This window comes from Eleutherodactylus coqui, chromosome 5, assembly GCF_035609145.1.
Source record: "Eleutherodactylus coqui strain aEleCoq1 chromosome 5, aEleCoq1.hap1, whole genome shotgun sequence".
In the NCBI taxonomy this organism is placed as follows: Eukaryota; Metazoa; Chordata; class Amphibia; order Anura; family Eleutherodactylidae; genus Eleutherodactylus; species Eleutherodactylus coqui.
This window is the reverse complement of record NC_089841.1, coordinates 113,192,263-113,218,402: the sequence shown is the minus strand read 5'-3', so window position 1 is coordinate 113,218,402 and position 26,140 is coordinate 113,192,263. Positions and strand designations below refer to the sequence as shown.

The 26,140-nt window shown below is 42.7% G+C and overlaps 1 protein-coding gene across 1 annotated transcript; it reads left to right on the top strand.

The window, feature by feature from the left end:
• Window positions 1–1,366: 1,366 nt before the first annotated feature.
• NUDT12 (nudix hydrolase 12) lies at window positions 1,367–22,892 on the top strand. Its single transcript, XM_066603038.1, has 7 exons — window positions 1,367–1,425; window positions 4,601–4,796; window positions 7,803–8,371; window positions 12,283–12,450; window positions 13,580–13,693; window positions 15,655–15,854; window positions 19,168–22,892. Exons 2-7 carry the CDS (start codon window positions 4,603–4,605, stop codon window positions 19,276–19,278), a joined length of 1,356 nt encoding a protein of 451 aa, XP_066459135.1. The 5' UTR covers window positions 1,367–1,425; window positions 4,601–4,602; the 3' UTR covers window positions 19,279–22,892.
• Window positions 22,893–26,140: the final 3,248 nt, after the last annotated feature.

Sequence of the window (26,140 nt, the reverse complement as noted above, 5' to 3'; positions counted from 1 at the left end):
CCTGTGTCCATTCTGTCTGAAGAAGTGCTGATGTCAGCAGTGATCCTGGATCTGGAGGAGCAGATTCGTAGGGCCCAAGAGTTAGTTCCTTTGGGCCTGCCAGAGGGGAAGCCTTTTGTCCTGCTACATCTGAGAATTCAAGTACTTTCCAAAATGCCTAATTCTGTTCTGGTAGGGCATCTAGGGATTAATAATACTTGAAGGTTAGTAACTAGAATCTTTCGGTAGCTGTCTTTAAGACTAGATGTTTTTACTTATGTTTTCTCTTGTGAAGTTTGTGCTAGAACCAAATCGCCTCAGAGTCTCCCTGCCAGGAAGTTGTTGCCCCTCCCGGTTTCTGAAAAACCTTGGACCCATCTGTTCATAGATTTCATCACTGATCTGTTTTTTCTTTACAATTGTAATCAATTGTAGAAAAAAATAAATGGAATCGTTTCTGTTTGAATCCGTTCTATTTGATTTCCGTTTTTTTCCCGGCCTAATAGTGCTGCAGATTGTGTGTTTTGGTTCTGTTTAACTTCAGTTTCTCTTCCAAAAACAAAACAAAGGGAAAGTCCTAACGGCGCCCAAACGTAGATGTGAAAGCGCTCTTATACTTGAATTCCTAACAATTTTACAAGAGCTCTGCTTGTTGTCAGTGAATGAGAACACTCTTGCTGACATTAAGGCTGGCTTCGGATCAGCTTATGTGTATTTGAGTGCGCATAAGCGCTGCGTATTTGCGGAACGTCGCTTTTTTGTGCATGCATCGGCGTACATTTCGCTGGCTTTTGCGCACGCAAGGCATGTGCAGTCGCATGTGCAAAAAATAGACACTGATGCTCCCTGCCATTGTAATAGCTAATTAGTCTAATGAGTTCAAGATGTGTGCTTTTCCCTCGCAATTACACAGTGTATCATAGCGTATTGTACATGCATCTCCATTAACTTCTATGGGGGCTTTTGGTGTAGGAATGTATTGCATGCTGCAAGGGGGAGGGAGGAAGTGGACCGACCTAAGTGCACATGTGAACCAACCCATTCTAATCAATGGGTTCTATTCCCTGTGTGTGAAGTCGGACTAACAATTTTACAAGATCTCTGCTTGTTGTCAGTGAACGACACTGTTGCTGACATCTAGAAGCTACAAACCCTGCAGATAGCGAGTCCTGCTGACAGCGCATAAGGCTGTCTGTACATCCTAGTATGTGAACACCCTCCAACACGCCTGCTCCTTCTCTTCCCTGGCATCTGCCATACACATTAGATGGTCGGCCAATCCCGTCCACATCGGTGGGTTCTGCCAACAGTGAGCTAACGCGACCAGCACGGATGATGTGAGCAGAGGGTGCAGCTCTTAGGAGATGTACGGTAGCAGGAAGTGAAGGATTTCCCAGAGATCCTCCAGCAGTCCTTATAGTGTTCTATGCTCCCCGCCGACTGCAGGTATTACCGACCCCTCCCGGCTGTGTGCCCCCTGCTGGACTGAGTGGCAGGACAAGGCATCCTGGGATCTGTAGTTCACAGCAGCAGGTTGCCCTGTAGAATAACAGAACACGAGTGTTACATATTATATACATTGTTGCACTTTATGTAACAGAATGCAGTACATATAACACCTCTGACATGTAATATGTCATATGATGCAGCACATATAACACCTCTAACATGTAATATGTCATATGATGCAGCACATGTAACACCTGTAACATGTAATATGTCATATGATGCAGCACATATAACACCTGTAACATGTAATATGTCATATGATGCAGCACATGTAACACCTCTAACATGTAATATGTCATATGATGCAGCACATATAACACCTCTAACATGTAATATGCCATATGATGCAGCACATGTAACACCTCTAACATGTAATATGTCATATGATGCAGCACATGTAACACCTCTAACATGTAATATGTCATATGATGCAGCACATATAACACCTCTAATAATAAACAATACATGTAATATATCATATGATACCTCTAACATAGGGTAATACATGTAATATGTCATATGAAGCAGCGATGTGGTAGAAATAAATAGTGCAGCTCCTCCATTAAAGAGCTCCATAAATCCCAATTCCCTCCACGGCCGCCTTCACACACTGCGAATCTGCATTCTGTTGCACAAAACCCGCAGCAAATACTCTAGAAATCCAAACCTAAGGTGGGCTGCACACGGGCGTGATTCGCTGTGCTGGCGCATGTGACAGTCGCGCGGCACGCAGCAAGTACGCAGTGACATCATGTACTTGCTTCGGGCCGCCGATTGCCATGCACTATCTTGGTGTGTATGTGTGCGTAATATGTACCAAGATAGAGCATGTTGTGATCGTTTTGGCGTTTGTATTTCGCGCAATATGTGTGATTGCGACGATGGCAGATTGGTACAGCGTACGCCGCACGCAAAACTTGAGGTAAGGCTACCTCATTACATCGCTGTTCCTGACATTCTACATGTACAGCTTACTTGTTCCCAAGTTGTTACACAATCTGGTACATGTGATCAGTGGTGAAGGACGTGTCCCAAACTGACCTTAGTTTTCATGCTTTCACTTGAACTTGAATCTCAGAGCAGCACAACTGATATTATGTTCTCTGCGCCTATAATTAGGGCTCCTTCTGGGACACTGTGGGACATCACGCCCAAAGCCGCCTGCACACGGGCGAATTTTAGCTGCGGAATCCGTGCTGGGTACCTGATGTGTAGTGGAACAAGCATTCCCTGTAGCTACCGGCTAGGAACATATCCTATGCAATGACATGCCAAAAATCATGGGACGGCAGTATGTAAATTGATTCTGAAGAGGTGTTACCTCACGTTATGAACACCTTGAGAACACCCATACCTATATAAAGGCCCATTTACACGCAAAAATGATCGCTCAAAATTAGTTCAGAAGATAGTATGATTGACAGTGTTAGCGATCATTTGCATAAGCTGCTAAGCCTCTAGAGCTGCATGCAGAGAACAGCAGGTGGTCTGTTCTCTGCATACAGCTCTTTTGTTCTGCCACGGGACTGCAAGCTGAATACAATGTAATCAACGTTCCCGTGGAGAACACAGCATGCGGTCCCTGCTATCAGCTCTCCGGTCGAATGATGGATTTTATGCTCATCTAACAATCATCAAAAGCAAACGATGGTAGCATTTACATGCAACAATTATCGCTCAAAAAAGATATTGTTTAAGTGAATTTTGAGCAATAATTGTTGCGTGTAAATGGGCCTTAAATTGTGAGGCCTTATCTTGGGAGTGAGGTTGAACACTGGCCACCATGCTCATGGCAAGGCGATGTGAATTATAATTAATTAGAGTTAGAATGAGGCATGATGTGGGTGCCATATGGATAGGACACTCCATTTCCAAAGTTGTGTGGGAATTTAGCATTCCTCGATCCACTGCACTCCATCATTCACAGTAGACAGTACAGTGGCCGTCCACAGGTGCTTAAAGATCACAACTAGCAGTGTCTGGCTAGAGTTGTCAGTGCAAACAGACAAGCGACTAAAGCAGAAATCATATCGACATTCAATGCAGGAGGCCCCACATATGTATCCTGCAAGTTAGTGCAGCGTTATTTAGCTTCCATGACATATGGGAGCAGAAGACACGCCAGAGTGCCTCTGTTAACACCAGACACAGATTTACTTTGGCTCATAACGTTCCTAACCAGACCCTAGAGGACTGGCAATATGTGGTGTCGGACTGATGGTAGGGTTTGTATGCGGTGTAGATCCCACGGTGCCATGGACCACAGTTGTCAACAAGGCACTCTTCAGGCTGGTAATGGTAGGGTGTGCTCACATGGCATGGGTTGGGTCCACTGGTTCACCTAAACACATAATTGACAGGTAATCACTGCATTTCACTGCTGCTTGACCATTTGCAGCCCTTCACAGACTTCATTTACCACCACAATGATGGGTCTGCAGGATAATGCACCATGCCGTTGGCCCAAGTTGTCCAGAATTGGTTTTAGGATCGTTCTGAACCCAATAAAGCATTTATGAGATGTGGTGGAGAGGTGCATTCACACGGCAGATCCTGCACCTACAAATACCACAGAGCTATGGGTGGCTATCCAGATGGTATGGCTCAACAACCCTCCAGAAGTCTTCCATCCACTTGTGGAATCAATGCCGCATCCACTTGCTGGGCTAGAAGGGGTCATACACAATATTAGTTCCTGGTCCATGAATTTTGGCATGCCATTGTAACTACTTCTTTAAAGAATACAGTTTTGTCCAAAACAGTAGAACTCCCCCAACCCCATCCCTCAACAGTATCTTCCCCATGATGATCTGCACTCAAGGACTGCCATATTGGAGCTAGTCTTTACAGGAACCATATGTGCAAAAAGTTGGAAGTATCTTACACAGTCATTGCTATTGATTATTATGTATGCCCTATTTACAAATAAGCATTTCAATATAGCTTCTGTAACGCTGGTCAGGCCAGGGAACATCTTCCCATCTTTGGTCAACTTTAGTTGTGTCTTCCCATGTGACAATATAAATGCATTCTCTTCATCGTGTGATGTAATCTGGAAACACAATGGATACATGTTGCTCAACTCTAATGCCTGTTTCTTAATGTCTTTCAGAAATGCAAAGTCCCAGGAAAGAAATGGTTGCTCAGCTGCACAATTTCGCTGCTCTGGGCGATACCACTAAGCTGTTTGCTCTTCTAAGTCATTCATCCTCGATCATTAATGAAACCGCTGAAAATGGATGGAGTGCTCTTATGTACGCAGCCAGGAATGGCCACTTTGATATAGTGAAGATGCTTTTGGAGAAAGGGTAATTACACATATCTTTCTTTTATATTTGCTTCATGCCGGCTTCTTAATACAATTATAGAAAAATTCAGTCTTTTTTCCTTTTCAACTTGCAGCTCCACAGCCCTAATTTACACTGAATAGTTTACATTAGAAGATCTCAGCATCGGTGCTCCAGGATACCAAGTGTGACATATTTCAATTATATCAGAGGATGAATTCTGCAGCCAAAATGACTAAGCCTTACTTATCTATGTCCTTTACACAAATGTAGGCAATTTAGCGTCTCAAGATGTAGTTAAAACTGTTATCTTCTGCTCTGTAACAGAAGAAAAGGTGCAGTGAATGTTAAAGAATAATTGCAGGTTCAAAAGGGAAGGTTCTTAAAGCTACTTCTATAGAAAACATTGTGGTACTAGATTTAAAAGCATGATTGTTTTCTATAGATAAGACTGCAAAGGCATAAGGGCCTGCTGTGGCTTAAAAATTAAAAACTGCTACAGTTGCAATCAAAATTACGGTATTCAATTCCCCATTACAAATTAGATTTATTTGCAAAATTTAGAAAGTTTAAGCCGTTTGCAGAAAACAATCAAATACAAACAATGGAAATAGCTCAACACAACTAGTATAACAAGTGGTTTCTCCAAATTCAACACAAAAGGCCCTTTTTATGGCCATTGCAGTCTCCGAATTATTCAACCCCTTCTTGACAAGCGTCTTTAGTACTTGGTAGAGCATCCTTTTGCTGCTATGATTTGCTGCAAACATGATACATAGCCAGATATCAGCTTCTGACAGCGTTCCCGAAGAATCTTAGCCCATTCCTGATGGATAGTGGCCTCCAGGTCACTAATATTCCTGGTTTTGCGTGCTGCAACCACATTTTTCAAATCCTACCAAGGATTTTTATTTGTTTCAAGTCAGGTGACAGTGATGGCCAGTCCAGAGTCTTCCATGACTTCTTCTGAGCCAAGCCTTGGTGGATTTTGGAGTATGCTTGGGATCATTATCCTGCTGGAAGGTCCAATGATGCCCAAGCTTCATTTTCTCTTAGGATTTCCTGATACTTGATTGAATCCGTCTTGCACACTTTCTAACTTGCTGTAGGCCTCCTTTTGATTGGTCTAACTGCCCTCCTACCAACTGTCACTTTCTGATGTCGTGTCATTTATCTCAACATCTCCACATCAACCCTTTCTCCTTGTCTCTGCATAAAGAACTAATCAGCACTCTACTATTAGACAGAAGCTACGCTCCTTTCTCTGATTGTCAACTGAAAATAATGGTAGTCAGGGTATTTTATCTGCTCTGGCCGCCTGTCCAGCAGTTGAGCTGCGACCAAAGAGACACAAGCATCCTCCGTTTCATTGGCAGGACCCTTGTATAGACACCTTGTAGTGACATCACTGTCTCCAGTCTCCTCCAGTTGTCGGTTTAGCATCAGAGCAGCAGCCAAGAAGACGTTCTCCAGTCTCCCTCAGCTCAGCACCAGAGCAGAATTCTAGGAGACACTAGTATTCCTAGTTCTGCAGCAAAGAACACTGGTTATTTGCAACTTGCTGGGGGTTATTACATATAAACACTCCTTACATCCAGGGCAGCTGTCGGGAAGATGCCAGGGTGCACCGTTGGAGAGAGTGCCCGCTGTTGCTCTAGCTATACGAAACTTCACTTCTCGCGGTGACACAAAAAAGCTGAGCTGCATGTATACCTGGTCCTCCTCCTGTTGGCACTTCAGAGCACTTTGCAATGAGAGATGGGGATGTGGAGGAGTAGCACCGGAGAAAGAGTCGGGCCAGATGTGCATGAAGTGCGCAAGAAATAAAGATGTGCATGTCTCTGGACAGAGTTTCATGGGGCAGCAGCTGTGGGGACTGTCAGAGGGGCCACAGTTATGCTGTGGGAGGCCATAGAAGGGACTCAATTACTTTATGGGGTGCCGTAATTTGTGGAGGAACTTAAAGAGGGCTACAATTATTTTGTAGAGGGGGCTACAGTTACTTTGTGGTGGGCATAGTTATGCTGCGAAAGGGGCACAGATAGAGCACAAATATTGTGGCCCACTGTGACTTGATCACTCAAGGACCCACATAATCCTGGAGCTTGCCCTAGGTATGCCCATCTGTATGCCATGGCCACCACAGGCTGGAATTATGGAAACAGACAAATTGACTATTCTACCCTGTTTCCATAATCCTGGCTCACCTCTGATGCTATGGAGGCAACAGGCGGGGCCAATTTTTGAGGTCAGACCTGCACCCTTCAACAAAACAATGCACCCACAACATACATTATATTGGCACACTTTATGTAAATGTCATTCTCATATTCCAAATATTCGTAAGCATAATCACTCAAGGGTTCAGTTAGTTATAGTCCCAAGACTTCAGACGGAGGCTGAGAAAGGGGGAGGAGCCTCCAAAACGTTACTGCTGCCGCAGTTGGCGCGATCCGACACGACCTCTACAGTCTCCTTCTAAAGTCCTGGACTATCTGAGCACTTGGGTGATCATGCCTATGTCTATTTGAAACATGAGAATGAAATTGACATAAAGCTTGCAAATATATGCATGGTGTCGGCGTATCCTTATAAAGATGGCTCTGTAGGGATGTGGGATCCAATTGCTCCCCCACTAAGTCTGGGAGCTTCCATTGGATTGTCTGTGTTGTTGGATATTTAAGTAAAGATACCTGCACCTATCAGACATGTATGGTATATACTACCGGTATATATCCCGTGGATATGCCATAGATGGCTGACATGGGAATAGTGCTTTAAGATTTGTTCATTCCAAAAAAAAAAAGTGGATCAACAGGAATCTAATAAGAAAAACTGTTGTAGACAACTAGCTGAACACTCTCCTGAGAATACATTGTAATCTAACATAGATTGCATATGAAAAACAGGCACAGATGCTCTTTAAGTCTAACATATGTGGTGTTAGTTGAAGCTTTGCTCTCTTCTGTATTATCACATCATAAGAAGCAATAAAACCTTAATCTAAATCTTATTATTTATCCGTAGATGTGACAAGACACTTGTGAACAAATCCCGACAGACTGCTTTAGACATCGCCAAATTTTGGGGTCACAAACACATCGTTAACTTGCTCTCGCAAGCGAAAGGTGGAAGGAAGCCTCATTTCTTGCCAGATGCTAAAGAGGAGCATGAGAATTATTTCAACAGTACATTTCTGGACCGAAGAAGTGATAAGCGCACAGACACTAACTGGTTAAACTCCAAGCACACGCATGCCAGCTCGGTATACATCATCTTCTCCAACCTATGTCCACTCGTATCACTAATTGGTACAAAAGATAGCGCACAAGAGCCAGAAATCAAGCTCTGCAGACTTCAGCATGATGATGTGAAGGGATACTTGTCAAGTCCCGATGAGGTCTCATTAATATTTCTTGGAGTGGAAACCCAATTAAATAATCCATGTTCAGCAGAACAGGACGACGGACTGGTGGCCTGGTTTGCCCTCAATGTGAAAAATTTATCTACCGATCAGTTTGAAAGAAAATTTGAAGGCTGCTATTTTCTTCAACCCCCGATGCCAGCGCTGTTGCAGCTGGTCAGCACAGAAGCAGGTATCACGGAGTTTAAACTTCTTCGTTTAACTTTGTTTCCTCGTATTGTTGTGTGCCATAAAACCTCTTTAATGCACCAGCAGTGGGACCTGATAGGTGCTGGATTATCAGATGTTCTGAACTGTTGGACACGAATAGAAAAGTATTTAGAACTCACTGATAGTAGAGAAGTTTTATAAAGAAAGAACTAAATAAATACTACCAAATGCCAGTTTATTAGATGGGAGCTGCCTGATTAAAGGGGTTGTCTCGCGGCAAACCTCAAAATTTTACCTTACCCCATTCCCCCTGTCACCCCCCTGGCATAAAATAGCAAAGTAAAGCGGTTTTTAAGCCGCTTGCTACTTACTGATCCGACGAAATAAGGACTTTAAAAAATCTTCTCCCAAGATGGCCGCCGGTCCTTTCCCAGGGATGCACTGCGGTTTTCTCCCATGGTGCACCGCGGGTCTTCTCCCATGGTGCACCATGGGCTCTGTGCGTTCCATTGCCGATTCCAGCCTCCTGATTGGCTGGAATCGGCACACGTGACGGGGCAGAGCTACGCGATGACGCGTAGAAGGGGGCGGAGCCAGAACGCCGCTCGTGCCTGGACCGAGCAGAAGGGGAGAAGACCGCACAGCGCAAGTGCGTCTAAAAAAGCAAGAAGACAGCGAAATTAGACGGAGCCATGGAGACGTGGACGCTAGCAACGGAGCAGGTAAGTGAATAACTTCTGTATGGCTCATATTTAATGCACGATGTACATTACAAAGTGCATTAATATGGCCATACAGAAGTGTATAACCCCACTTGCTGCCGTGAGACAACCCCTTTAAGCCCTTCCCACCGCAGCCTGTTTTGGTGATGACTTTTTCGATTCTTCATCCCTGTCTTCTAAGAGCCATAGATTTTCAATTTTTCAATTAAACTAGTCATATGAGGGCTTTTGGGGGTTTTTTGCATGACAGATTATATTTTTTGACTTTTTAGAAACATTTTTCAGTGGTGGAGTAGGGAAAAAAACAGCAATTGTGCAATTTTTGGAATTGACTTTTGGGTTTCGTTTTTACAGCATTCACTGTGTGATAAAAATGACGAGCTGTATTTACACTGGCATGTGTAAAATGTAGGTCAGTGGAAATCTGTTTTTCCTGTGATTTTGATATGTCTGATACATTTGTGCACTAAAAATGTGCATTTTGCATCAGATTTACGTGAAAAAGGCATGTGGTTCCACTATAAATGCTTGAAATATGCATCATGTTCCCATGCAGTAGGAATTCCCTATTAGTATGTTTTTAGAGCGTGCGGGGAAGCCAGAGTACCTGGAGGAAACCCCAGCAAACACAGGGAGAACATACCAACTCCATGCAGATGTTCTTGGTGGGATATGAACCCAGTGCTGCTACCCACTGAGCCACTATGCTGCCCCATGGCAAGCGAGTCCAATGTGGTTTTTGTAATGCTCCCATATTCTTAAATAACAGTCCCCAAAATTAGGACAAACTGCTATTTTTCGATTTTGGACTATTAGTCTGAGAGAAAAATCGTTCATGTGTATTAAACCTTTGAAATCAATGGGTTCTTTTCAAGTTGAAGTTCTGTCCATCTAACAATAGGACAGAACTCGCCCGTGTCTCCATATTCTGAAAACCAGAACTTTTTATTTTCCCATCAATGGAGCTGTGTGAGGGCTTGTTTTTTGTGGGGCAAGTTGCAGTTTTCTTATGGTACATACAATTGTTTGATGACTTATTTTTTCATTGGTTGGTAGGCAAGGTAATCATAATGTATTGTGCCTTTCAGCGCTTTCCTATTAAGCCATAAAAACCCATTGGCATCCTGGGAACATCTCACATAATTCGATGACAGAGCCCCCTCACTCTGTCTAACCACTTATATGTTACAGTTGGTTTTGACTGCAGCATCTAAGGGTTTAAGTAGCTAGGACTGAAAGTCACCCTCCAGGCCTGGAGAAACAAAGATGGCCGAACCTTTACTCCATCTACCAGATACACACTGTGCATTAGTATACATCAGTAGTCTAAAAAGCACTGTATGGGTATGTTCACATATATCAGAAGTGGAAAATTCCACAGCAGAATCCGCATTTCTGCATCCAAAACAGAATCAAAATCAACCCCATTGGTTAAAATCCCCACTATTGGTGTGGAACCGCAGCCGATTTCGGCCTGCCACATCTTGCAGTCAGCAACCCCTCTCTGCAGCACACAGAGCAACCCTTGTCAGGCAACTGCTACTAAGTGCTGCGGCCGCAAGTCAGGTGATGTGCCCACTTCTGCATCACCTGACTTGCGCCCGTGGCACATAGTGGCAGTTTCCGGGTGAGGGATGTGAGGGCTGCTCCATGCGCTGCTGTGAGGAGCTGCTGATTGCGAGGTGACAGAAGCCGCAGGAGGACTTGTAACATTTCTGCAACATATGAAGCCATCATTTGTTCGATCTGGGTGAAAAATGGCAGGACGGCGCACTTTACAAAGCAGACACGCATTTGCCCTATCGCTGCATTTTTCGCCAGCCCAAAAATGCAAACGCCCATGTGGAGGTACCCTTAAAGTCTGATCTATTAAAGCAATGCATTATTTATCCCACATGGTGAACCTCAACAAAAAAAGAAAAATACATAATGCCAGAATTGCATTTTTATAGTCACCCGGTCTGAAAAAATCTAAACAGCCCTCACACAGCTGTATTGATGAAAAAATAAACCTGGGGCTTTTAAAAGCAGTACAGCAAAAAAATTTATATATATATATACCGTATTTTTCGCTTTATAAGACGCAATTTTCTTTCCCCCAAAGTGGGGGTGAAAGGTCAGTGCATTATATAAAGTGAACGTGCCGAAATTCAGTTTAGTCAGGTGTTAATCTGTGATCGCACGAAGAAACACGCGTTCAGTTAGAAGAATTCTCTTTCCTCTGCACTGCCGCCCGTATGTACCACTGATTGGTAGTGAGCGCCGGTGGGAACTGCTGCTGCTCCCCTGCCTCCCCCAATCGGCTTCTTCCCTTCCTCCCGCCGTACCACGAGCGCCGCTGTTACAGAGCTCTGCTGCTCGTGTTGTGGAGAGAAAGGAAAGGAGTCATTGTGAAGATACAGCACCCCCTCCCATTCAAAGTCTTCACGCTGCCAGTTCTCCCCGGTGGCCCATAGTCTGCTGGTCAGGTGATATAGAAGTGGCGTCACCTGACCAGCAGTGATGCGCTTACTAGAGAGTGTCGGAGAGAACTGACAGCGCAAAATGTGAGCGGTGCTGTATAGAGATGAGCGAGCGTACTCGGAAAAGCACTACTCGCTCGAGTAATTTGCTTTATCCGAGTATCGCTGTGCTCGTCCCTGAAGATTCGGGTGCCGCTGCGGCTGACAGGTGAGTCGCAGCGGGGAGCAGGGGAGAGCGGGCGGGAGAGAGGGAGAGAAAGATCTCCCCTCCGTTCCTCCCCGCTCTCCCCTGCAGCTCCCCGCTCCGTGCTGGCACCCGAATCTTCAGGGACGAGCACAGCGATACTCGGATAAAGCAAATTACTCGAGCGAGTAGTGCTTTTCCGAGTACGCTGGCTCATCTCTAGTGCTGTATCTTCTGAAATCAGCTGTGAATATGCAATAGTGCGGCTATTAACTCTGTTTTGAATGTGGAAATGCTGTGGTATTTGCCGCAAAAAGAACCCTAAAAGAAAATCTTTGTTGCCTACAGCAACCAATCCAAGAACAGCTTTCATTTGACCTCAGCAGTATAAGAAATGAAAGCTGCGCTGTGATTGGTTGCTATGGGCAACAAAGCCAGATTTTGTTTTCCACAGCTTTCATAAGGGTGCGGTGCCGGACTACTTCTCGGTGTACTATTTTTGATATATTTGTATTTTAATGTTGCACTGTAATGTCTCTACATGGCATCTGCTCTCTGTCACTAGGGATTTTGGCACAAGCACGATCTGTCCTTGCCTGGCACAATCGATACAAATTCTGCCCAACCTGCGGCGGTAAGACGGTAATTGAGGATGGTGGATATAAGCGGACATGTGTGGTAAAAGGGTGCCCCAGCCTGCAGGGAATCCACAATACATCATACCCAAGAGTGGGTGAGTACATGCAGCATGGGGGCTTTGTAACGGCATACGGGTGGCATCAGCTCAGTGATACATGGCGTATTGTGTTCTCCAGTCTCTCATTGTGATATGACAGGCTGTAAGATCTGCTGCGAGCAGCCGCCTTGGTGAAATCCTCACCGCACAGCTTGCTATGTAATACCAAGAAGCTTGCTGAGCTTTAGTTGTGCAGTCAAAGTATCGTCTTAGTTCTCGTGAGGAAGAAACGCCTTTTGTGTCAGACAGTTTACTTTATACATTGCATAAAAGATACAGAGTGTCCATATAAAACCGTATGGATCTTTCTTGAAAAAAAGTTCAGAAATCAAATAAGGAGAATGAGATCAATGCCGCAGAGCTCCGAGCTCAGCTCAGCTGTAAGTTCATAGCTGTCTTTATGACTGTGCTTGTTTCTTCTTTATGACTTTTTCTTGGCCTAGACCTTTTTATTTATTTAGCTGCAAATATTAAAGGGACACTCCAGTAAAAAAAAAAGAACTTGTTAAGTAACTAAGTATATGGAAGTCAGTTAGTAGTACCTTTCTGTCTATTCCTTTCTATCTGAAAATTCCTGGTATCTTTCTATTCAGGTGGGTCGTGTGATCTTATTGTGGTCCCCCTGGGGCATTGTCTCTATTTGACTCTTGCAGAGAACAATCACAGTCACCAGAACTTCCTGTGGGATACAATTATGTGGACTGTACCACACAGGTTCTTCACAGGGGGCAGATTCTTATAACTTAGTTACTGCTGATGATTAGAGGTTCTTGTCACATAGTTTTTATGAAGAAGGGTTAAGTTGCACAAACTTTTATGATAAAGTCTGTTGCCTTACTATGCGGCCATTGTATTCTCATTTCTCTAGTCAGTGAAGAACCACATTTTGCAAGTTGCCAGGCCTCTTTAATTGCTTCATGAAGTACTTAGAATTTTGTCGGTTCCACCCAAGCTTACACATGCATAGTTTTCATTGATGAATTTTAAGAGACCATATTAGTGTTCTGTAATGTCGTCTTTCAAGAACACTAAAGGAAACAACAACACAAATAGAGTACAACTGAATTAAGGGTATTGAGTAAAGGCAAATAAAATATTACTCTTTTGTCTGCTTTATTATATCCAGATCCTGTGGTGATAATGATCATCGTTCACCCTGATGGAAACCATTGTCTTCTGGGGAGAAAAAAGACATTTCCTCCTGGCATGTTCTCTTGTTTAGCAGGGTTTATTGAACCAGGTAATTCTATCATGTATGAGCTATGTGTACAGATAAATTAGATTTTCTTATAATATGCCATAAAACATTTTCCTCAGTTTCATTTTTGTCCCACACATCAAGAACACACAGTACTGATAGATAGAGTAACTTCCTTGTCTAGGGACACAGTTATATCGGACCATATTGAGCAGACAGAATACTGTGATATTAGGACATCTAGGACATACTCAAATAGCATTAAGTTAGTGAGTGCAATGAATTGGCTCTGATGGTTTTGAAAGGGGAACTGGATGGAGTCGGACCCTCTGGCAGGTTTGGGGCTTGGGGGTTGGCTACCATGGAAGGCTTCAGGTTCGAATTGGCCATACCTGACATAATGGGCCCAGGAGTGCAACAAGATAGGCAGTGGTTTGTGGCAAATATTGTGCTGGAGGCCTGAAATCTTGCTTCTTAACTTCAATTAACAGTTAAACAAGTATCTGAAACAATCTCTGGATCTACTTTATACATCCAATCACTCGGAAGATAGACACATTCTTATAACGGTAACTGTCCTTTTCAAATATTACTTAGAACAGGCCTATGGTTCATGAAGGTTCGGCAAAAACAATTTTTGTTAAGAAAGAAAAAACAGTCCGTAATTTACAAGACTTACAGAAATTAGAGTCCGTGTCTTAGTCCTTCAATACACGAAGGGTCGCTCTTTCTCTTATTTCTGGTGGTGGTGTGGCATGCATTGGTTACAGACATCAGGCTCCTCAAGCAATACAGTTTTCCTCTGTTCTACACCAAGCAACTACATCGTCCGCAGAGCTCAAGGGTCAGATACCAGTTCTTGTATGTAGGCCGTGCCCCAAAGAGCCTGGTACAGCACCCAGCTGACAGCCATTCCTACCACTCTCTTCAGGATGCAAGGCCATACCAGGGGCCATGGTACAAGATCCCCACTGGCAGCCATTCCCTTCAGCTCACATCTCTGCTGGCGTTCTCTCCTCTGATGCTGTGTAAAATTACTTTTTCTACTGTCTCTGAACCTTTGGGACCTTTCCAAATATGTAATCCCCCACAGCCTATCACAAACAGAACCAAAAGCAATAACACTGAATGACCACTTAAGGTCATCCTTCATTCACAGTTTAACACAAATAACTTACCATATCTGAAAATAAGAAATCAAGATAGTAACAAATGTGGTAAGGTCCTTCACGACCACTCCCTTACAGTTCACTATGGTGGATTGACACACCAGTGAGAGATTTTATAAAGAGACATGTGAAAGGTTCTCCCTCTCTCTCAATAAATTATCAGTTGGAAAGGAAAAAGCTTGCTTACTGTATTATCACCATGGCCATCTACTTACTGCCTGTGTCCACCTCCAGTGATCAGCATACTATTCATACAAGTATGAACAAGGATCCCTCCCGAGCAACAGGTCCACAGTGGAGAGGCATTGTATGGAGCAGTGGACACGTATGCATTCTTAAAAATGTCTTGGTTATCTTCATCTGAAGCACAGTGTGATGGGAAAATAGAATTATTTTCAAATTTTGTTGCTAAAATGTATACGTTTATCCACTAAATATTATTGTAATAAAAGGACTGTCAGATTAGGAAAAAAATGGCTACTTTCTTCTAGAATCAGTGCCACTCCTGCCATAAGCTCTGTGTGGTATTGCAGTTTAATGTATTTCATGTTCACGAGTGCTACTGTTTCTGGAAAAAAGTAATCATGTTTTTCTAATCCCATGCACACTGTTAAAGGGGGATCTCCCGTGAAAAGAATTTACCCCGAAACCACAGGATAGGGAATAAGTATCTGATTGATGATGGTCTGACCACTGTGACCCTCACCAGTCAGTCAATGAGTGAATGAGTGAATGAAGCAGTTGCCAAGTTCTTTTTGCCTTTCATCTTATGACTTCAGGCTGTGACTAATATGCTACCACAATGCTTCCTTTGTCTTTTTCTATCCTCCAAAGGGGAAACGACAGAAGACGCTGTCCGTAGAGAGGTAAAAGAGGAGAGTGGCGTTAAAGTTGGCCATGTTCAGTATGTTTCATGCCAACCGTGGCCGATGCCTTCCTCCCTTATGATTGGCTGCTTAGGTGTTGCAATATCTACAGAAATTACAGTTGACAAGACTGAAATAGAAGAGGCTCGTTGGTTCACTAGAGAACAGGTAAAGTTCAATTTCATTTCCTTTTTGTATTGATTCATTTTTGATTACTCTGGTTTTAGAAGACATATCACAGTATTTCTGAGCCGTGCGGGGCAATGTTTGGATTCTGTGACTTCACTGTAATGATAGAATGTATGAATGTAAAGGAAGGCAGATTTCGGTCCGCTCTTTCTATTTCTATGCAAGCTGCCAAGACTTGATGGAGTGTGTAAAACAATCCTTTTTATTTGTGAGCTGAAATATTAGAGCCAGGCTGAAGAGCCGCAGATGTTAGAGTGGTTTAATGAAAGCATTGCTCAAGGCAACATTTTGTTCATATGGGGACTTATTCAAGGCGTGCTAATGTCTGACTTGTGTTCACTGGACTGCTTCCCTGTTTAGGTATACTCTTGATATTTACATGAATAATTACTTAAGCAGCTCACTTAACCTCATAAGACCAATGATGTACATGTACGACATTCTTCATCCAGAGGTGTATGGAGCAGACTCAGGAGCCAAGTTCACTGCTAACACAGCAGATTCCAATGGTGTGACACAGCTGATACCTGCTGGCAATAGCCGTGATCAGAGTTAGTGGCGATCATGTTTATTTAACCACTTAGATGCCAAGTAGTAAAACTAAAGAAAGTTATAGAATTTTGGCATTGGCAGAATAATACCAACCCGCAGGTTAACATGAACAAGTTATTTAATGGCTCTGGGAATGCCGTAAAAAAAAAACCTAAGAATGGCACAAGTGCACTTTTTTCATTATTTAGCCACACTTAAAAATGAAAGGGAATTTGTCACCTATTTTTACTGCTATAAGCTAAACTTATGGGCTGGAAATATGTGACCCGTGGAGTCTGTGAATGTAAGTTTTAGGGTGCATCACAGAAGGGGAAATAAAAAATTAAAAACAATCACAGAAAATGGCCGTTACTTACTGAGTGAGGAGTGCATATAGATGCATCATCTCACCATGCAGGTAGCTGACTACCAAATGGAGGAGCCAATAACACCTGTGCAGGACACCGATGAGACAGACACTCACACTGCCTCTTGATAATGAGGGGGTGGATGCTTGGTGTATACTCCCACACATAGTGGATACAAGGTGCCAGACCATTCTGATATATGTAGTTGACCATGCAGACCAGCAACCTATTAATGACGCCATGGTAATTCGGCGGGTTGCCCTGCATTTCCATCAGTGAACCACTTTGGTACTACCACCCTGGGTTCCCCCTGGAGTCTTAAAGCCACGCTGCATGTAAATAATAGATAATAAATGCAAGGCATTGGTTGGATGTTGGCCAAGATACATGAGCCCACTAACCACTTCACGGTTCCTTGCGTTGTAGTGGGTCCCTACACTAATATAAATGCATCACAGAAGGGGAAATATATGCCATGCAGGTAGCTGACTACCAACAGCTGTTATTCGCTCCTCCATTTGGAGGGGTACTCAGGCTGAGCCCCCAGTAATCAGAGTGTGATCACAGCTGTAACTCACAGCCGCGATCCCACTGCAGCCGCCAGGGTGGAGCGTATATACCACTGTTTTAGGATGGCTTCACACTTGCAAAGGAATCACACGATTTCTCCGTGCTGAGAAATCGCTACATTATGAAGCCAATGGCTTCCATTGGCTCCGTGCACATTTGCGATGGTTTAACACTTGCGATGCAGCATTAAAACAAAATTGCGGCATGTCCATTTTTTTGGCGATCTTGCCCATTGAATGACAGCTGAGCGCTGCCACGGATTGGTCACAGCGCTCAGCCAATCAGAGGCAGCACTTCAGGAGGCGGGGATTTTCAAACCCCGGTCAGAAGAGTACCAGAAGAAGAGTGCTGGGACCTGCAGGAAGACGCGCCGGAGATGACAGAGCTTCCCAGGTGATGTATTCTTTATTTTTCTACAGATATTCATTATTTTCGGGGGGTGCTTATATTTCAAGCACCCCCCGAAAATCCTTGTCATGGAGAGTCCCCTGCCACTGCTGTCACAGCAAAGGATCACAATCGTGTCCCATTGATTTCAATGGGGCTGGCGCTGCTGCTGCCGGCCCCATTGAAATCAGTTGGAGAAGACCACTATCTCCTGCCGTGGCTGTGTCAGCCACGACAAGAGATTCCTTCAGGCCTGTAGGGATGGGAGGCTGTTTCACTGCAGAAACACCTTGCATCCAGGGCTTCAAGAAGCATAGCAAGAGCGATATCTGGGTGTCAATCACATCCCGATATCGCTCTCGCCAGTGTGCAGGAGCCCTTATGCTTTCCTTCCCCATCATTCTCCTGGTGTGAGAGCTGAAAGCCGCTGCTGAATGCATTGAGCGGTGCTGCTAAGTAGTCCGTCCGTTCTAGTTTTATCAATGGTGGACTCCTTAGTAGTGCCACTCAATGCAATCAGCGATGGCTTACAGGAACAACTGGGACGGAAAGTATAAAACTTGCATCCTCAGACTTTACAGGTCACCTACATTCAGTCCATAAGCTTAGCTTATAGGGGTAAAAGTAAGTGACAAAGTCTCTTTTAAGTTTTTTAACACATTATATGGCACACATAAGGCACCATTAAAATGAAAATGAAAAAGTTATGGCTTTTCGAGGGGAGGAAAAATTTAAAATAGCTGATCCCAAGTGCTAGCTCATAGGTGTCATATTCCTTATTTCTCCAGTGCTAGTCTCTATAACTTTATAACATGTACGTTAGTTATGCCCCTTCTCGGTATGTAATTATTGTGGGAATCCAATTTAGAGATTTCACAATAGAATAAATTACACATTGCATAATTCTGGGAATTGTTCTGGGATCCTCATTATGAACTCAAAGAGTTTTTCGATGGTTAAAAAGTTAATGTTACTGGGTGGGGTGAGTTATGTAAGAAAGAAACAATACTCCCCTCTCCATCGCCACGGTGCTTCCCCTCCGCCACTCTCTTCTGTTTACTTTGGCTGCAGTGGTCACATGGTTGCTTACCTATGTGACCACTGTAACCAATAGGAGGATCCTACACGAGACATCAGCACTGATGTCTCATAAACTAGCCATGGCTTCTACATTAGAAGCCCCAGTGATAGGTTTACGGGATGTCACTGGGCCAGAAGACCGAGTGACTTCATGGGTTGGATGTGCTCCAGTGATACGGTGAGTACATTGCTAATATATAGTTTGTTGCTAGGTTTGTCAGGAAACCATACCAAGATCGAATTTGTACAATTGCTGTAATTGTGGAATCGTGGATCCGTGAAATTCTTGATCTACACAATATAGAATATTAAACATGTATATATACTCCTATAACCTTTTCTTTTTTCACATGTAGGTTGTGGAGGCCTTAATCAAAGGAAACCAGCACACTCTAGTAGTGCCACCAAGGCATGCCATCGCTCACCAGCTAATAAAACACTGGATTGGAATGAATGCCAACCTATAGTGTCCTAAAAAGGGGCTTCTTGTTTTACATAAATTACAATGTAATAATCAAACATATCTATTTATAGAGGTGAAACAATGCAGTTTTTAATTCTATTCAAATGTTTGTCACTGTAAGGCTTCCTTCACTTTTTTTGCATTTTTGTTGGGTGTTTTTCTTTAAATTCATTCATTTCTAACTTGCGTTTTTTCCTGCCATTTCCCATCTCTTATATGGAAGCAAGAATAAAAACCTGCAAAGCGTCTGGGGGAACTAATAATGGCAGAATGTACCCCAAAGGGGTGAGTGGCCGCGCATTTAGATAAAGGGCTTGGGCAGCGAAATGAATCTTTGCACCCAGGTAAACAATGCAGTCTAAATGTATCAAACTACGTTTTTTTCATGTAGAATGATCTTTAACAATGTGCGTATGATAAGTATTCAATGTTTTGTTATCGGTTTCGTACAGTAAGTTCCTATCAAGATTTGATTTGTTAGCTCTTAGGGCATATAGAAGTGTTGTCCTGCTCAGATAATCTTCATTATCTTAAAAATGCCACAAACAGCGGCTAACTCTCAGCAGCTACTGCTGTAGCAGATCTGGCATTCATTTGAATGGCTGCCATATTGTACTATGTATCCCCGTAGCAGTCTGTTTAGTCACAACCTCCAGACATTTTTTCCAGAAGCCAGATCCACAGGGATCAGCCGATCACCAGGCTGACTTTAATGTGATGAGACAACTCCTTTAAAAGAAATCTCTTAAATGGTAACAAACTTTTCATAAAACTTGTACTTTATATGATAACCAGTGTGATAAATAGAAAAATTGCTTTTTACTTTATTTACCTAAAATAATGTTTTTGTGCTGAAAAAGCATTCTAAACTGCTGGCTGCTAGGAGTAGCCTAACTTGCAGTTCACTGCTTGATGTCAAAAATGTCACTTGAGATAGAACAAGGGCAGAAAGGAAAGTGGAGAAGTGGGATGAGCCATCGCTGCTCAATGAAATGCATAGAGAACAGAGGGGAAGAGGCATGGAGAAGAAGAGACTCATACAGATATTCACTGCAGTTAATATTTAATTCCTTTTTACTGTGTTTTTGCTACTGAAATCACATCTCCACTGCTCATTTCTGCTTTGTTTCCTCCATCATGATGCTATGTCTGTATGTGTGTGCTACATACAGTTAGAGAGCAGAATCTTCAGTTCTGTGCATAGTCTATAAACCACCGTACAGAAACCAGGCTCCTTCCACCAGTGCTGAGAGAACTGAGAATTAAATGTACTCCCTATAGATGGGGAAATGAGGAAAAATGCAGGATACAAGTCATATAATGGCTAGAAATAGTGTTATTTCTCATGTACACTCAAATGACAGCTTATTCCAAGTTGTCATTTGAAAAGTTAGATATACTTTAAAATGGCAAAATTGTGCAAATTGGGTATGGTTTTAGTACTTTTATATTTGCTTGTTGCCTATCTATCTGCACACATGCTGTAGGTACTGTAGAAATACAAAAGTAGTTAGACAGAGGTCAAGCGAAAAAAATCTAAAGGCAAACTAAGCAAAAATGAAAGCACAGTTCCACTTCTGTAGTAAGTTGTGTGCAAAATATGGAGCATAACAATGGGTATCCTTTGCAATATTATTACTAAAATACCTTTGCCTTCATGCTTGAACACATCAAGGAAAAGTGACCCCCCCCCCCCCCCCACATCGTGTGTGTTTCTGTTCTTTACTCTCATTGTGAACTTTCTTGACCCAGAATGGTCTGCTCCACTCCATGCACATACTTCTTCTAAGAATTGTTATATAAACTAGCTAGGCAAAGTAATAGCTCATGCAGCACCAGGAAAGCAAAAACTTGAAATCCCACCGTGTTTGCTGCATCCCTTATAATTAAATACAGTTTTTTCAGTCTTGACTTCATAAACCCTTTTTGTTCCATTTATGGATTATTTAAAGGAACACTGCAGGCAAAATGTATACATTGTGTTATGCCTAGTGCCAAGCCTGAGGGGGCAGTACATGACACAGAAATTCAAAGAGCCCTAGACAGGTATGAATATCCCTTGGTCATTTACTGCCCCCTCAGGCAGCGTGCAAGCTAAAATAGTGTATGTATTTTGCCTGGAGTCTTCCTTTAATCTTGAAAGTCAGGGACGTCATAACTACATATTGTATGTGACACATATCCTTCATAAATTATGATGAGTAAGACTAGGAGCAATTTTGTCCCCTTAAAATCTTTGTCTTGCGAGAAAAAGGCAAGATGTAGGAAGAGAAAAATATTGTAAATGTTTCCGCATGCTTAGAAAGATGTGTATCAGGTGTATGTGATGCACAGTAAATTGGTGGTCTCATCAGAGACATTAGTGGCATATCGGTAGGAATTGCCATTGATGTCTGACCAGCAGCAGTCCAACCTTAGTAATTTGCACCCATCGCTAGAACAAAGTGGCACTAGGAAAGTACCATGCACTTCTTCTGCAGTTTATGCCCCCTCTGCCTTTTTCTGGCTTTCGCATCAATGACCATGCATGCCATTCGCACCAGAAAAGGAATCATAATGCCAACAGGAGACAAAATGGCATGGCGCTTTCCTAGTGCCACTGCCACTTTGTTGTAGCAGTGAGGTCGTCTGTCAAACAATCCAGTTGGCATAGTCTAGTAGTGTCCTACGAATTTATTTTATACTGGAACAGAAATTAAGGACAGCGCTTTGAAGAGCGTGAATTGATGGTGATAGATGTAAAAATAAATATATACGGGACTCACCAGTGGCCAAACCCAAAGGCAATTCAGGCCGGCCGCAACACCTAAGAACGTCCCAGAAGGCGATTGGTACTCTTAATCCTTATGTATAACAATACATCCACAGGGTTTGGAGAGCATCCCAAATAATACCAGATGTCATATTGGAAATCCTGGAAGTAAAGTAGATCAGTTTGAAAATGTATCCAGCGCTCATAAGGATATAGTATATGACAAATTAAAAAGATAGACTTACTTAGAAGGGAGGTCTCATTGTCCTCAAGACCCCCCTATTAAGGAGTAGGTAGCCAGTCATAAGTAAATTCAATATTCTTTAATTAGTCCAAAAAGCAGATGACTACAGGGAGATAAGCACGCAGGTATACCAAGATAATGATAGTGTACATGACGCGTTTCAGAGCGCAAAAGACCCTTTTCTCAAGCATGATATTGTCAGGAACAAGTACTTATATAGTAGGCTAATTGTCATTCAATCCAGAGTAGTGCGTGTTCTTAGTGACACATCCCGGGGCAGGCGCACCCAAATGATGTCAAACAGCACCCATGGAGCGACGATGTGTTCCAGATGCGTTCCAAAGGACATCAGAAGTCCTATGGACGCTTTCAATAAAGAACACCCCAAAATTATATGTAGTGTTCGTTATCTTGGTGAGCGCTAAAAAAACTAGAATATTTCTAGAATATTTGTTAGCATCATATATTGTCTTTTACATTATACATTCTCATCTCAGATGCTTCTATGCTACGTGCTGCATTATGATTGTTGTAAGTGATTGTACAGCTGATTCTGTTACTATTAAATAAAAGTAATTCTACATATTCTAAAAGGGAAATTAAGATTGTAATAAACTTTATCATTGTCCTCAGTCGTTTTGGTCAGTTATTAATGTGAAAATGAAACATTTTTCAGACATTGTGCCTACAGGAGTAGCTAGGTGGGGTTGGGAACTATGGGAAATTAAAAGTATTATAAGGTTTAGAAAACCCACATTTATACGCCCTGTTAGGGAATTCTGAGTTTATAGAGGGGGATCTTTAGAACAAAGACTGCTTCATGATTTGAGGGACCTGTCATGTGTTACAAAGACTACAGGTTGATTTAATGTGCACTGTGTAATACTTATTTTTCCTTGTGCTGCACAGGGGAATTGAACACTTATTGCCAGATTTCTCTACATATTTTAATGGATTACTAGGGGTCATAGAAGGGCAATACTTTGTAATCAGCTTACTGGTAAGGCACCTTTTTTTAAAGAAGGGATTGTCAAGGCTACTTACACATGGGTGAGCGCGATATCGGGCCGAGAAAATGATTTAAAGGGGTTGTCTCGCGAAATCAAGTGGGGTTATACACTTCTGTATGGCCATATTAATGCACTTTGTAATATACATCGTGCATTAAATATGAGCCATACAGAAGTTATTCACTTACCTGCTCCGTTGCATAGCGTCCCCGTCGCCATGGTTCCGTCTAATTTCGGTGTCTTCTTGCTTTTTTAGACGCGCTTGCGCTGTGCGGTCTTCTCCCTTCGGCTCCGCTCGGCAGCATCGGCGTTTTGGCTCCGCCCTCTTGTACGCGTCATCACGTAGCTCCGCCCCATGACGTGTGCCGGTTCCAGACTCCTGATTGGCTGGAATCGGCACATGACGGGGGCGGAGCCAAAACGCCGATGCTGCCGAGCGGAGCCGAAGGGAGAAGACCGCACAGCGCAAGTGCGTCTAAAAAAGCAAGAAGACACCGAAATTAGACGGAACCATGGCGACGGGGACGCTAGCAACGGAGCAGGTAAGTGAATAACTTCTGTATGGCTCATATTTAATGCACGATGTATATTACAAAGTGCATTAATATGGCCATACAGAAGTGCATAACCCCACTTGATTTCGCGAGACAACCCCTTTAATCGGGAAAGCTAACATGCACATTGCACGTGAGAGCCACATGAGGCATTGAAGGTCCCATTGAAATCAATGGGCAATGTGTTCAGATGAATGCAAAAAGTTAGAGCATGCTACGATTTTTTCGCGGTGCGGGAAAGCATCGCTCATGTATATAACTCCATTCAAAAGAATCAGGTTCATATTCTGTCGCAATTTTCTGGGATGTGTGAAACCGGTCTAAAGTGGAGAACACCTATAAACTAATAGACTGTTTAACACATACCTTTAATACACCCTAAACAACACCTTACTCTGAATTAATGATTAACCCCTTCCCGCCACAGGGCATAACTGTACATCCTGGCAGAGGGGTACGTAACACAACAGGACGTGCGCTTATGTCCTGTGGATAGCGCAAGATCATAAGAGATCTTGCGCTATCTAGCAGCGGGAGCCGGCTGTCACCGATAATCGTCCTCCCTCTGCAAGAGCGTGCGTGCATAAGGACAGCAACCCCCTCTGTTAACCCCCTTCCCTGCCGCGATCTATTTAGATCGCAGCATGTAAAGGGTTCGTAGAGGGAGCACGCTACCTGTGTGACGTCATCAGACTCTTGCAATGTAATCGTGGAGAGCCTGATAGGTTGCCATGGCAACAGTACTCAAGGTACAGGCGTCTTGCATTGCCAGTGTCTATGATCACTAATACAAGCGATAAAAATTCCAAGTGTCCGGGAGCACTCCTTAGTAGATCCCAAACATGGGTGAGGTACCTTACCATGTAGAGCCACAAAAAGAAGATTATGGACCTCCCAATCCCCAAGCGCAGTCCAACAATAATTGAGGTAGTGGCAGCATCAGAGGTGTAATAAAATCAACTTCTCTTTATTGCTCCATGTTAAAAAAACGGACATAAAAAGTGTAAATAAAAAGATAAAAAATAATGTTTAAAAAAAAGGGGAAAATTTTTTTTAATGAACAACTTTTTTTGTGCTTTTTCACATATTAGCATAAAAAATGTCTAACTTAAAATCCCACATATTTGGTATAATCATATCCGTAAAGACGTATACAATAAATTGAACATGCCTTTTGTCCTGCATGGCAAAACAAATCCCTAAAAAACTGAGGCAAAATGCTTATTTTTTTCATGTTGCCTCCCAAAAAACGCAATAAAAGTGATCAAAAAAGCTGTATGTACTCCAAAATGGTACCAATAAAAACTGCAGCTTGTCCCACAAAAATAAGCCCTCAGAGAGCTCCATCCATGGAAAAAATCAAACAGTGATAGGACTTTAAATGCAGCAATTTAGAAAAAAAAAATAATTTCCAAAAAAAGAGTTTTTGTTGCGGAAAAGGGAAAAAAAAAATAAGAATTTTCGTAACGTTGTAATGGTACCGACTTGCATAAAAAATGTATTGTGTTAGTTATGCTGCATGATTAACGCTGTAAAGAAAAAAAAATCTATGGCAGAATTGATGTATTTTCTCTCCCCACTATCATAAAAAAATTAATAAAAGTTTTACAATATAGTCTTATGTACCCAAAAATTGCACCAATAAAAACTACAGTTCACCACGCAAAAAACAAGCCCTTATACGGCTGTGTCGACGGAAAAATAAAAAAGTTATGGCTTGTAAAAAATGGAGATGAAAATCCACTAAAAATCGTTCCGTCCTTATGGCCAAAATGGGCCATGTCCTTAAGGGGTTAAAGTCTGGTTTTCACTTTGTTTTCACTTGTATAAAACTAAATCCTCCACAGAGGCACACAGATTCTAAAGTGACCTCCCAGTTTTAGGAGCAAAATTTGTCCCAGGACCGGTAGGGGTGTTATAATACCTGCTGCTCTCCTGTCTTGTAGATCAGACCCCTCTTCGGTCTTCAAAAATGGTTGCATCGCTCAACTGACTACCTGATGCACACTGCGCAGCAGTAGTTAGACACGTCCTGTACGTGAACAGCACTAACCAATCAGAGCAGCATGCTGTGTCATAGACTAACGATGCACTACCAATGCACGGTATGAATCAGGTAGTAAGAAAGGTGCTGCAAGCATCTTCAAAGACCAATGAGAGGCTTGAGAAGCAACAATGAGCAGCAGGTGATATTACTCCCCCTTCCAGTGCTTGAATAAAAGTTTACCCAGAACCTTGCTGCAATGACGATCTTTTAGAAGAAATATACACTGCTCAAAAAATAATGACAAAAACTGAAATCACAC